Here is a 13,471-nt window from a genome sequence, read left to right as displayed (position 1 = left end):
GGGACTTATAAGGTCAGTAAGTACAATTAGATTATAGGGTGAGCTGGTTGCAACTGAGTATTTCTTGCTCATGTTTTAACAATGTCATCTCGGCTCCTTCTGTAGTTTAAAAGAAGATAGAAACTTTAAAAAAAATGGAAGAAACAAAACAAAAGCAAAGTCTTCATCACGCTCTCTTGACAGAACCCACCTGGTCCAGACACCGGGGGCTCCGGCTTGTGGGACTTCTTGGGGTCCAGCCTGTCCTTCTCCAGCTGCTTGCGAGTACTTCTCTGCCGGGCTTCTCTGAACATGGGCAGAGCGTGAGCTGCAGACAAACATGGAGGGAAGTGATGAGAAGATGCTTCGAGTCTCTCAAAAAACACGACTTCCTATTGCTGTACACACAAACCAGCTGAACTTTACTCCGTATACTCTCCTCTGTACACACGAACCAGGTGAACTCTACTCTGTGTACTCTCCTCTGTGTACTCTCCTCTGTGTACTCTCCTCTGTGTACTCTCCTCTGTGTACTCTCCTCTGTATACTCTCCTCTGTGTACTCTCCTCTGTGTACTCTCCTCTGTGTACTCTCCTCTGTGTACTCTCCTCTGTGTACTCTCCTCTGTGTACTCTCCTCTGTGTACTCTACTCTGTGTACTCTACTCTGTGTACTCTCCTCTGTGTACTCTCCTCTGTGTACTCTCCTCTGTGTACTCTCCTCTGTGTACTCTCCTCTGTGTACTCTCCTCTGTGTACTCTACTCTGTGTATTCTCCTCTGTGTACTCTACTCTGTGTACTCTACTCTGTGTACTCTCCTCTGTGTACTCTCCTCTGTGTACTCTCCTCTGTGTACTCTCCTCTGTGTACTCTCCTCTGTGTACTCTCCTCTGTGTACTCTCCTCTGTGTACTCTCCTCTGTGTACTCTCCTCTGTGTACTCTCCTCTGTGTACTCTCCTCTGTGTACTCTACTCTGTGTACTCTACTCTGTGTACTCTCCTCTGTGTACTCTACTCTGTGTACTCTACTCTGTGTACTCTCCTCCATCCATCAGGTTCAGCTCCAGCGATGGCTCTGATCTTCACTCTCTCGACTCACTGGACGAGGATCAGTGTGTTTGTCTTCACGCTCACGAGGAGACACTTTAGTCGAGAGTCAGACGAAGCGATTTTCCGTGCAGGCGCTCGGCGAGTGTTGCTTCTCCTCCTCCTCGCCTCATTAAGCAAAAAGGTTAGCGTTAACAGATCCCCTCGTCCCTCTCAATGGAGCGTCACTTCGCTTCTCCTCTAATTTTCCAGCCTCGGGCGCCGTCGAGTGCGTCACTCGCCGCCTCGTCTGGAGGCGTCGCGCCCCGTCGGCGTGGCGACGACATCCCATGATAACGGCGAGGGCGACGTGAAAGACGGGGGGTCTATCTCCACCAATCGTGATGCGGTCTACGGGGAAGTGGTCTCGGGTCCATGCTGGGGGGGGAGATGGTGGCGGCGTGTCGGGGACGTGCCGGCGCGACAGGTAAGGCGTGTGGCCCGAGGTCACGAGTAGGCAGATGTCTGTAGCGTGATCTGATGTTATTGGAAACACATGGCGAGCGCATGCACGGTGGCGTGTCCTGCAGCTGTACACACACACACTCACGGACGAGTGTGTGTGACACAGGTCGAAGGTCAGCCCTCGACGGGTTCAAAAACCAGCTACTAAATGTGAAACGGTTTCATTTCTTGAGGTCGTAACATTTTTAAAAAGTACCCTGAACTTACGTGTGATGATGTAATCCTGGGTCAGAGCTTCTGCATGCTTTTCTTTCCGCTTGGTCTTCACGACACACAGCTTAGCCCCCCTGGTCAAAAAAAAAAAGAGCAAAAGGTGGATAAAGATGAGTCTAATGGGGAGCTTGATCTGGTGTGACACCGTAAACCACTTATGGTGGGGGAGTGGGTCACAGTTCCAGGAGGGCCAGCATAAGCCGGACCACATACAGAACTCTTCATTTATGTCAACGCTTCATGCTAAGCTGCATTTTTTTTTTATTATAATAAGTGGCTCTAGGTTTAAATCACACAACCATATATAGCCAGAAAAACTACATATATACTATAACATACTACTTTGTTTTAACAACATAAAATGACTGAATTGACTAAATATATTTAACACTCTATATATATATATTATCTTGCAAACTCAACATTACATATGAGGCATCATCCGTCTCCGTTGACCTGAACAGATCCCATAATGCTTTGCCGCCCAGCCAACCTTCCACAGCTGCGGATGAGTTTTTTAAACAGCAGCATCGACGTAGAATAAGAAATAAAAATACAGTATTGTAGCGACCACTCACGCGTCATTATATAAAGCATTGTGCAGAAAAGCATTGTGGGAGTTTTGTTGGCACCACCAAGTAAGGTGTGTGTCGTTATTAGTGCCTCCCATTGAGTTCTGTAGTTGCCATTTTAAATATATGTCACAGTACAGATTTGAATCCAGTAGGATCTGGAATCCTAAGTATACAGTTTGGAATTCCAATCCTGCTACTGAAGGGTAAAGGGTAGGTGAATCCGAATTTCTCCTATTAGAATCTGAGATTGTCCTGGTAGAATTCCTATTTGTCCTTGTACAGATCCCAATACAGAAGTAGAATTCCAATCTCTCCGAGTAGTCACTAGTAGAATCTGGAATCCTCCAAGGACAGATTGGGATTCCAATTTAGAAGTAGAATTCCAATCTGTACTGGTGGGATTCCAGATCCTACTGGATTCCAATCTCTGACATATATTTACAAACAAATGAACAAAATAGACTATAAGAGAAAAAAAAAAAATCGGCCTCTTTAGCCCAAAAACATTTTTATTTGAAAACCATCAACTTTGGTCGAGCAGGTCTTCAAGAAGCTGGTCCTGGATCTCATGAAGGAACGTCGGGGGATTATTTGAATAATGTTCGACCGACTATTTTTAACCATGTCAGTCTCACAAAGGGTTAATCCCAATGATTCACTTCCAACGTGGGTCAGGACCCGACACACATGTGTCACTATTAACCCAGAAGCTCCGGATTTAAAGCGTGGACATGATGACGGCAGACGCAGCCACGACACTCGACATCTTTATACTTTTGTATGAACATTAGTAGATATAATACCCTTTTGGGAGGGATTCTTTACATAGGGGCCAATATTTAAGTGATTAGATTCTATTTAATTATTGTTTTTAAAACTGACTTCATGACTTAACTTAATTAATTGTTTTAATTCATCATCATAACCTTGTTTCTCTCGTCATTTGTGACACAAACATACGTCATTATTATTTGCTGGAACCTCTGCTAGTTACACTGTGATCTTCAGGGAATCCTTATGCAACAGTTCAAGCTCTTGAGGGCCACATCCTCAGGTATGACACATACGTTATACTACAATAACATGATTGTGACACTTGTCTTCATAAAAATGTTCTTCTTTCACCTCAAAAAATAGGTTAAACATTGTCAGGAGCGTTTATAATCTGTTGAATTACAAAGGAAATATACTTTATTTGGCAGGTCATTTGATTTTAAGTGTTTTTGGAAGTTTTATTTTTGTGGAACGAATCTCAAGATGGTCGAGATGAATTAGATATCATGTTTTTATAACAAGTACTGGATGTTTTATTGGAGCATACAAACACAACTATATAAAACAAACCGTAGTCGTTTGAAATAAAAGTGATTTATTTTCTTCTAATTTTTCCAATTACTCTCTGGGATTCTGGATATGAAGGTCCTCATGGGTACTATTACTTTTGTATATTTAAAATGTATATCATAAGGAATTGTTACTCTTTGTAAACAGGAATATATATATATATATATATATATATGTACATGTTTTTAAAAGAACTTAGGAAGGTTTTAATAAAAGAAAAATCAACTTCAAAACAAGTTTTTTCAGCTTTCAAGCCAATCATTTATTATTTTTTTAATCACAGAAATCATATATGTTGCTTTTTGGGAGAACTTAATCCACTTGCGAGGAATTAAACGCAGTGTCAACTGGGTCAAGCGGTACAAGAGCTCATTTCATTTTTATCCTACGCTTTAACATTTTTGACCAAAAAAACAAACAAACAAACAACCTTCTAATCCAGTTCTCCTGAACAGCCAATCAGCTTGTACCTTAATATTCAAGCTAACAGTTGTAGAAGTAAAACAATAGAATAATAAAATTCAAATACCTGTGACTCTTGATGGGATCATAGTAAACCTTGATCAGTCCATTCCCGGTTCCTGCCATCACCTGGTTGAGTTTGGGATGCCACAGACACCGGACCACACTCTGGGAGAAACAAAGGAAAATGCTGTCACAACATGATCTGGAGCTTGTAGTCCATGCGTTTGTTTCTTCTCGTCTGGACTATTGTAACAGTTTATTTAATGTCTAAACCAGAAGGATGTGTCTCGCCTGCAGTTCATACTAAACCCTGCAGCCAGAATCCTGAGCCGCTCTAGTAGAAGAACTCACATTTCTCCTTCAAACTCTTCACTGGCTTCCAGTTTCTTTCAGGATCATTTTAAAATTCTGGTTCTTACTTTCAGATCTATTCATGGTCAGACCTTCCATCAGTGATCTGATCCAGACTTACACCCCAGCTCGACTATATTAAACAAACTGTCATGAATAAATTCATAACGATTCGGAATCTGCTCCTGAATAATGAAAGTGGCTTTACTGGTACAAACGATTTCATTTCAAGTTCTACTTCATGCGTGCTCTGCCCTCTACAGGATACAGTTACCTCCCAAGAAAAATCATTGTGACTATAGCCTATAGAGAGGGACACATTCCTAGAACCAGGGTTACGACTGCAACTGTTTTATGTGCAAAAAAACCCTGGAAGATCAAAACTTGTGAGTCTTGAAGTTTATGATATTATATCATATTGTCGTCACAAAGCATTATAATAACATAAAACCTGTGACTTGGTTCTCACTCGCTGCTCAGTCAATGTCAGACGAACGACTGTTTCAGTCCGATGTTTACGTTGGTGTACTCGTTCGAGTACATGATGGACTAGTTTGAATCCTTCATTTTCCACTGCCGAGTACAGGCCTTATTTTAACCTAATTTATCCTCGTGGTCTGCGAAGATAAAGATCCGCTGGTAAAGTCAGTGATTTCCTCAGTTTCTGTTTGTTTTCAGACGCCTGTTGATGGAAGCTAACGCTGGTGGAAGTGATACCTTGTCAACTCGGTTTTCAATGAGTTTTCGTCAATCATGGTACGTGGATGTTTCAACCTGACGTGTTATGATCGATCTCATGGTCTAACGATCGATGTTTTTTTAAATGTTAACGGAATCTATTGTTTTATCATTTATGTTTTTTTTGAAGGACACAAACCAAGCGTCGGTGGCATCGACACGTCGTGAGCTCGGCTGGTGTCGTTGACTATATTTGGATGTTAAGAACCAGAGGCTGGAACCTTTAGTCTGTGTGACAGATGGCCCAGTGCCAATACGCAAATGTGACTGCGTTTATCCAGAGGTGTGTGTGTGAGAGTGTGTGTGTGTGTGAGAGAGTGTGTGTTCAGTACAGAGCAAGAGTTGTCGTGAGATGCAGCGATAAGATTGATTCACACTCGTCTCCATCTTATTCTTTTCTGGCACCTTCGTGACTCGGATGCGTTTATTTTCCCGACCCGCGAGTGTGACCAGGAAGGTTTTCGTGTATAATCATTTGGACGGACGTAAGTGGGTGGGGGTCGGGGGTCGGGACAGTACGATGGGGGTGGGTAGAGCGATGACTGGGATGTCCAGATTCTGTGACGAAAGCTGCTTAACGTCCAGCTGTTCGGCTTCCCACCGGGAGACCGGAGCAAGGAGCCTCAATCCCTGGCCGTGGTGTGCAACAAACCAACTTCACGACTGGAAATAAAAACTCACCGTTAAATAACTCGTCTCTATGTATGTTTGAGAATAAAACGTAAAGGTTTCCTCGTGTGTGCGGATGTTCTTAGTACAACTTCATTTCTTCAGGGGCCACAAAACATCCTGTGACTGAAGAAAGAAGGGATGATGAAATGTAAGAATCAAGAAAAAAAAACAATGTTCACGCTCATAAAACAAGGGGAAAAAAAGCGACTTTTAGGTACATGTGTTGAAAGATAATAAATAATATTATATTTAACATAATCAATTATTTTTAAATCACAAAAGACCAAATAAACAATTGATAAAAGCACTTTATAAATATATCTATTTATTTTGAGGGACCAGAAACACTTAAACAAAGGACAATAAAACAAAAATACTAAAACAACGGTCTTAACAAGTTATAAATACAGTTTAACTAGTTATGAATGAAACGAGTCACAGTTCTACCAGAGCAGTTTGGTGGTTTAATCCCGCATCTCAAGGGCCGCACAAACACATTAGCATGCGGCCCCCGAGTGGCACGGGGTCCGGTGGAAGCACGAACAGATGAGGTTTAATCTGCTCAACTAGATCATGAAGCAGCTGTAATTGACGGATCCCGTAGAAAAGCTTTTTTGTATTTATGAGGTCAAAGATCATGTGGAAACTAACAATTTCACTTCCTATTATTAGTCCATTAACATGAATATAGTAAGTAATATTTGTGGAGCACTGTTCTATAGGATGACAATTGTTTAATTCTGAGTGAAAAGATGATTCTATTCCATGTTTATCTTTGTTTTATTTTTCTTTGATCCATGTCTAAACAAGAAGGATGTGTCTCGCCTGCAGTTCATACTAAACTCTGCAGCCAGAATTCTGAGCCGCTCTAGTAGAAGAACTCACATTTCTCCTTCAAACTCTTCACTGGCTGCCAGTTTCTTTCAGGATCATTTTAAAATTCTGGTTCTTACTTTCAGATCTATTCATGGTCAGACCTTCCATCAGTGATCTGATCCAGACTTACACCCCAGCTCGGGCTCTGAGGTCTGTGGATCAGAATCTACTGATGGTTCCTGAACTTCAGGACCAGAGGAGAGAAATCCTTCCAGACTGTTGCTCCTAAGCTTTGGAACCATCTCTGTGTTTGATGATCTACTGACTCCTTCAAGAAACATCTCTGTGTTTGATGATCTACTGACTCCTTCAAGAAACATCTGTGTTTGATGATCTACTGACTCCTTCAAGAAACATCTGTGTTTGATGATCTACTGACTCCTTCAAGAAACATCTGTGTTTGATGATCTACTGACTCCTTCAAGAAACATCTCAAGACACTTTGATTTGATCTTTTCCTTGATTCTCTAAGACTCTTGTGTTTGTCTCAGTGTTATCTTGATCTTTTAAATATATATTTTATGGTTTATTGTTCGAATTTTTTAAATGCTTTGTTACCCTGGTCTAGAAAAGCACTCTATAAATATTAATTACTTACTTAATCTTTAGACTTAGATTGTGTCATTTTGCACTTTATTTTTATTGCACTTTGTTCTTGTTTTATGAATCTATCATCTGTGTTGCTGTGAGCTGGAAAAGCGAATCTCTAAAGGGATCAATAAAGTTTATCCATCCATCCATCCATCCATGATTTAATACGCTCACTCTTCTGCTTGACGGCCCCTCACAACAGTGTATAAAATGTGGCCCCTGAGGAAGTATAATTGTCGTCTCCAACTGACCTCTGTGGTTTCGAAGCTACTGTGGAAAAGACGCTCGGCAGGTTCAGTGCATCACAGCAGCAGCTCAGTCAGACGGTAACACAAATATTTACCCAGGTTGCTGTTGTAAAATGGATTTTTTTGGAAAATCCTCTGATTCAAATGCAAATAAATCATGCTGTGGAAATCCAGCCTAAATTGGCGAAAACCACCGAAGCCGAAGGCAGCCGTATCGGAGCACACGCGTGTTTACACTGAGGGATCTCTGGTCGTCGCTTCACTGCCACAAAATAACATGGAGGCACAGACGTTAATCAGGCTCCAGCTCCTCTATTTACTCTCAGGGAACGTTGGGTTGTGGCAGTTAGAGGAAGAACAAGGGGAACCAACATGTTGAGGGGGGCAAGACCACATGTTTGGACGGTCAGGGGTCCCTCGACATGTCACGCTTCACCTTCCACGGAATGTCTTTTTTTGTCTTTTTTTTCAACATGGTACAACATATTAAAATATATTGTATGAAGCTGCAGGAACATCAAAGCTCCTCGTCTTTTATCAATCTTTTAAAAAACATGGGATATATTTGAACAGCCGACAAAACAGTGATCTCCCATCATGCCTTTCTACTACGGGTGTAAGAAAATATCGATATAACGATACATCACAACATTTTTACTACAGATACTGTATCGATATTCAATAACACTGTATTGATATTTAAAAGAAAACATTTTAAAACAAAGTTTAAAGTTAATAAACACTGACAGATATTGGATATTACATGTTGATCCAGGTTGTTAATGTACTTCATTGTTTATATAAGTTTATATTTGCTGTTCATAATTTGAGAAGCACTTTCCCTCAAACACCTTCACATTTATTAGAGAAAGTATTTACTCATTTCTTTGTTGTAAAAGCCAGAAAATATATTGTTTCTTTAAGAGAAACAATATATCGTTGTTCCTACAGTATTGCAATATATTGTATCTTCACACATGTATCGTGATACGTATCGCCTGATTCTTGCCAACACACAGCCTTACTTTCTACATTGATCTGTTGAGTGAGGGCTGATGGTCGCTACAATACTGTACTGACATTCTACGTCTATATCTACTAGTGCTCCACGATACTGGAAATAAGTGCGATATTCGCTATTGGTGTCTTGAAGTGCAATATCGATATTAATGCGATATTTTTTTCTTTCACCTAAAGATGTAGCCGCAACTACTGTAATGTAGGTCCAGGGGTTTAAGGAAAACGATGTGATATTTCATTTTCGTTTATTTCCCTGCTTTGGTGCCGACATGATGGTAGAAAAATTTCACTTATAACGCTCGCATAAAAGTCGCAGGACTTGCATCGGTTTCCCGCCAAACTGAGCAACATCAGAGAGGAGCCGCCGGCGCGTCACGATATCACCAAACCAATAATAAATCCCGCTCCTTGTACACGGACACATAACACTTTATAAATGATGCTAACAACTTAGCTCGTTAGCATACGGTGAAGACGGACACATAACACTTTATAAATGATGCTAACAACTTAGCTCGTTAGCATTCGGTGAAGACGGACAGGTTTGTTTGGAAGTTCACGATCTTATAAGAAAACAACTGAGACGAGATGAAAAGTTCTTACAATATGTTGCATTAACAAAGGAGGTTGAAAGAGACGAGTGACTGGATCACTAGTGTTTGACTAGTTCATAAGTTAGTATTTCTTCCGTCGCCATAGCAACAGAGCCTAACGAGCTGCGCCGCACAGTTCACAGACGGACGGAGACGTAAACAACAACGAGACATAGAAGTACAAATTGACAACTTTACAGAACGTGACACTGGTTGGTTAAAGTGAACATTTAAGAAATGCTTGATTTATACAATAAAAAGTGATAAATTATTGCGATATAAACTGTGATTGGTTGGCTGGGTGGCAAAGTATCATGGGAGCTGTTTAGGTCACTGTAACTGAGACACATTATATGCAATGTTGAGTTTTCAAGCTCATATAAATGTTGATTATGACAAGTAGATGGACAATAGAAACGTTTGATATTATTAATAATGTCAGGTTAGTAAAATGCGGTAGTTTTCTGAGATAAACTGCGAGAGAATCTGGAAATGTTAACGACAATTAGGTTTATAAAGAGTGCAAGGAGGGACTGTGAGGCCTCAAAATGTATATTAATAGTGGAAAATTGAACAGTACAGTCAGCGAATAGTCAGCATTCCTGATATAAACTATGGGTTAAATATAGTTTTACAGATTCAGTAGTTGATTAAAACCACGTGTTCTCTGTCGTGTCACATAAAAATGAAAATCTATTCACAGTTTGTTATGAATTTATTCAAACCACCTTCTCTTCATCAACAACTATGTAAATGATTGTAATAGTTAAACAGTAAAATAATGAAAACACTGTAGTGATGAGAATAAACCGAAAACTGTCCTGTTCAAATATTATCTCCATTGATCTTAAACTCCTCAACGATTCTCTCCCATGATGCATCCTGACGTTAACACTCGCTCCACCATAATGTGTCAGAAAAATGAAAAAAATGGGGGTTTATGACATTATATCGTTGGAAACAAACATCTGGTCTTCGTCTCCAGAAACATCTGGATCCGGACGGCACCTCGTTCTGAAATAACTTGTTTTGTGGGAAGTTATCGCAGAGACGATACAGAAGAAGAGACGCAGGGCTGACTTTGAAAAGGAGTTTAAATATAGAAGCTATTAAATACATAACATTTTTTTATTTACGTTTCAATTTTATTCATTATTATTATTTTCTTAATAATTGGTTTCAATTATTTGAATATTGAAAGGTTGGATTTGTCATTTTTAAATAACTCAATTGATTAATTTGAGCATTATATGTGAGTTAAAATTAGAAAACAAAATGTCTAAATCTAATGTTTAGTTCATAGTTTTTTAAATCCAATATTAAAAATGTTGGTATTACAGTGCAATTATTGACTGACAGTTTGATCGAGCAGCTCAGTGATCTATTGGTAATGTCTGGTGGCACTATAGACAACTTATTTAAAATAAAATCATTAAATGACAATATCAAAAGTGTAAAATCTATGCGTAGAAACAATTTATTATTCTGATGCCACTGCTGTACTTCGATAGTCGGCGTCATCTCTAAACATTTTCTCAGTAAAGCAAGGATTAAAAAGTAGATGTGACTTTGAGAATCGAGGCCTGAGGTCGTGTATATAGTTGGTGTTAAGAATGATCGGTGACTTCTCCTCACAATGAGCCACTTTATAAAGACGACACTTAAATCCCGGGGTCGCAGACGTCCGACGTAAACATAGTAAATAGTAGCGGTTCACAGAGTTCAGCTCAGTACGACACTCGCGGGTTAGGAGTTAAAGTGAATTTATTTACTCATTTAATGCAGAAAAACAAGTGGTTGTTTCAACACCAACGAGTTCCTGTAGAAAAGTATCTTCGCCGTAGAATCACAGAGGTTTCACTGCGGAGCTAATGGGCAGCAGCTGGAACTTCCTTCTTCTCTACGCGCCGCGTTTGAGTTTATGGGATGTTTAGAGCATTGTTACAAGTGGACGGGCAGAACCGTCGGGAAGAGGTTCCACCAGATGAAAACCTGCCACGGAGGAGCCGGAGCGAGCGTGGAAAGATTACTTCCAAATGTTTACCGCGGCTAATAAAGTGAAGCCCAAGACAAGGAGGAGGTGGTTCGGTTCCAAACACACTCTGACCTCGAGTGACTGAGGTCTTACGCTGATCAAACCCACATGGACCTTTGGTTCCGTTTAAGGGTAAATGTAAAGGAATACAAAACACACAACGAGCTGCAACCGTTACTCTATAGAAGCTCAAACTATTGACAAATCTGTGTCAAACAGTATTTGGTTCAGAGGTTCAGGATTTAGACAAAAAAAACATGAGTTAAAAAATGGGAAACGGCTCATTTTCCGGAAGATGAAGAAACTACATGAACAGTGTTTAACGATGATATTCTGTTGTGTAGAAAATGTTTGGGAAATATATATAATACATAATAATAATATAAACATTTGGTTATCATTGTAAAATCTAAGTGCTAATATTTATGGACCTCACAGAAAGAAAAATGTTTAATTTACATTCATTTGATTATTACCCTCTGAAAGGTGTTTTATGTTTATTTATATTTATATTTAGCGTAGAACCTCTTCAACGTAATATTACTCCTGACACGTCAAGAATCTTGTGCCGATCAAGTTTACTCAAAAAACCAAGACTGTAAATGAGTAAAATTAAATGTATTTTTGTTGCCATTTCGTTTCTGTCATTGTTCACCTTAAGGTCAGACTTTAAAAAATACTGCCTCATTAAACGTCCACAGATATGAAGAGGTTGAGGATCGTGATTGAGATTCACTTTTTTACAGAATCAGACAAAAGTGAATTATAACTGAAGAAATAAGAAGTTTCCAGACGTTTGAGTTTTGATTCGTGCCTCGTTGAGACGCAGCCCCAGAGGTTCGAACCATCAGATCATCTACTTCCACCTGTCGTTGTCAGGTTTGGAACCGAAGCAAAAATGTTTGGAATATGTGCAGAAACCAAACTGAAGAGAACGAGGCGCGAATGATGAGATAATAGACGTGTTCGTCGGCCAATTGTCTGCAACGTACATCTGGAAGAACTTGACTCGACGACGCTGCAATGATCGACGGTCTGCTGCGGACTCGACGCAACCAGATTATCTAACACGACATTTTGCAACAACACGTGTTGGGCTGTTGTGTTGTGGCACCGACTGAAGCGTTGCTTTGGATGCACCGAGTATCCAACGTGCTTCGTCTTTTGGTGCCGAGTTTCCAGACCCGTGTGTGAGCAGAACTTGATAATGTGTGGATTTTTTTTAAAGGAAAACTGATGAGAAACTAAGACGATGAACCTCAGATTCATGTTTAACGTTTTAGCCTTAAGTATTACTTTACACTTATTATCTTAAACCTCTTTATTTCCAACAGCTTTTAGTGGAAATTAACCAAATCTTTAAAAAACTCAAAATTTGTACTTTGTGTAATGTCATTTTCTTTTTATTTTAAATTTGTCTATTCATTCAATTTCTACCGCTTTCTCCCTTATGGGGGTCGCGGGGAGACTGGAGTCTATCCCAGTATCATAGGGCGAGAGGCAGGGGACACCCTGGACAGGACGCCACACAAAGACAGACAACCATTCACACACACACTCATACCTATGGACAGTTTCCCTCAAGTTCTCGATCAACCTCTGAATGTTTTTGGACTGTGGGAGGAAACCGGAGTGCCCGGGGTAAACCCACACAACATGGGGAGAACATACTAACTACACACAGAAAAGTCTCAAGTTGGCTTGGCCTGGAATTGAACCAGCAACCTTCTTTCTGTGACGCGACCGCGCTAACCACCGCCTCACCGTGCGCCTCTAAATTGGTTATAAAAAGTATAATTGAAGGTCTCGTTATAAAAACAAGTAATTATTTTCTATGATAGAATCATGTTGAAGTATTTAAAGCATGTACTCTGTAGAACCACAACGATAATACCCTTCACTATCGGGTGTAAAACTCTCAAACGTCTCCTTCACGATCATTTCTCTTCACGGCGCCTGCAGACTTCGGGAACGCTGCCAACCTTTCCGATCTTTCAGCAGCGTCGCTCGGAGATGATGCAAGGACTCAGAAGGAAGAAGGTCTGTTATCTTTGGGCGAACGAGCTCGAGCATGACATGCATTCGTACGCCACCATAAGAGGCATTCATTTCTGCCAGACATTATGGTAACATGTCGTCGTAACATCTCATGGAAACATCTCGTGGTAACATCTCGTGGTAACATCTCGTCGTAGCATCTCGTCGTAACATCTCGTGGTA

General features: G+C 40.4%; 1 protein-coding gene across 2 annotated transcripts in view; it reads right to left on the bottom strand.

Annotated features, from left to right (window-relative positions):
• wdr70 (WD repeat domain 70) overlaps nt 1-13,471 on the bottom strand; it is a 68,477-nt gene that overhangs the window by 3,237 nt on the left and 51,769 nt on the right. For both annotated transcript variants that reach the window (XM_087790531.1, XM_087790532.1), the window contains exons 14-16: nt 4,192-4,292; nt 1,738-1,817; nt 191-307 (exon numbers count right to left, since the gene is read on the bottom strand). In XM_087790531.1, the coding sequence (XP_087646657.1) occupies nt 191-307; nt 1,738-1,817; nt 4,192-4,292 (298 nt within the window). The remainder of the gene's footprint in view (nt 1-190; nt 308-1,737; nt 1,818-4,191; nt 4,293-13,471) is intronic.

Source organism: Callionymus lyra, chromosome 5 (genome assembly GCF_982586985.1).
Source record: "Callionymus lyra chromosome 5, fCalLyr1.hap1.1, whole genome shotgun sequence".
NCBI lineage: Eukaryota > Metazoa > Chordata > Actinopteri > Syngnathiformes > Callionymidae > Callionymus > Callionymus lyra.
This window is presented reverse-complemented; position numbering and strand designations above follow the sequence as displayed.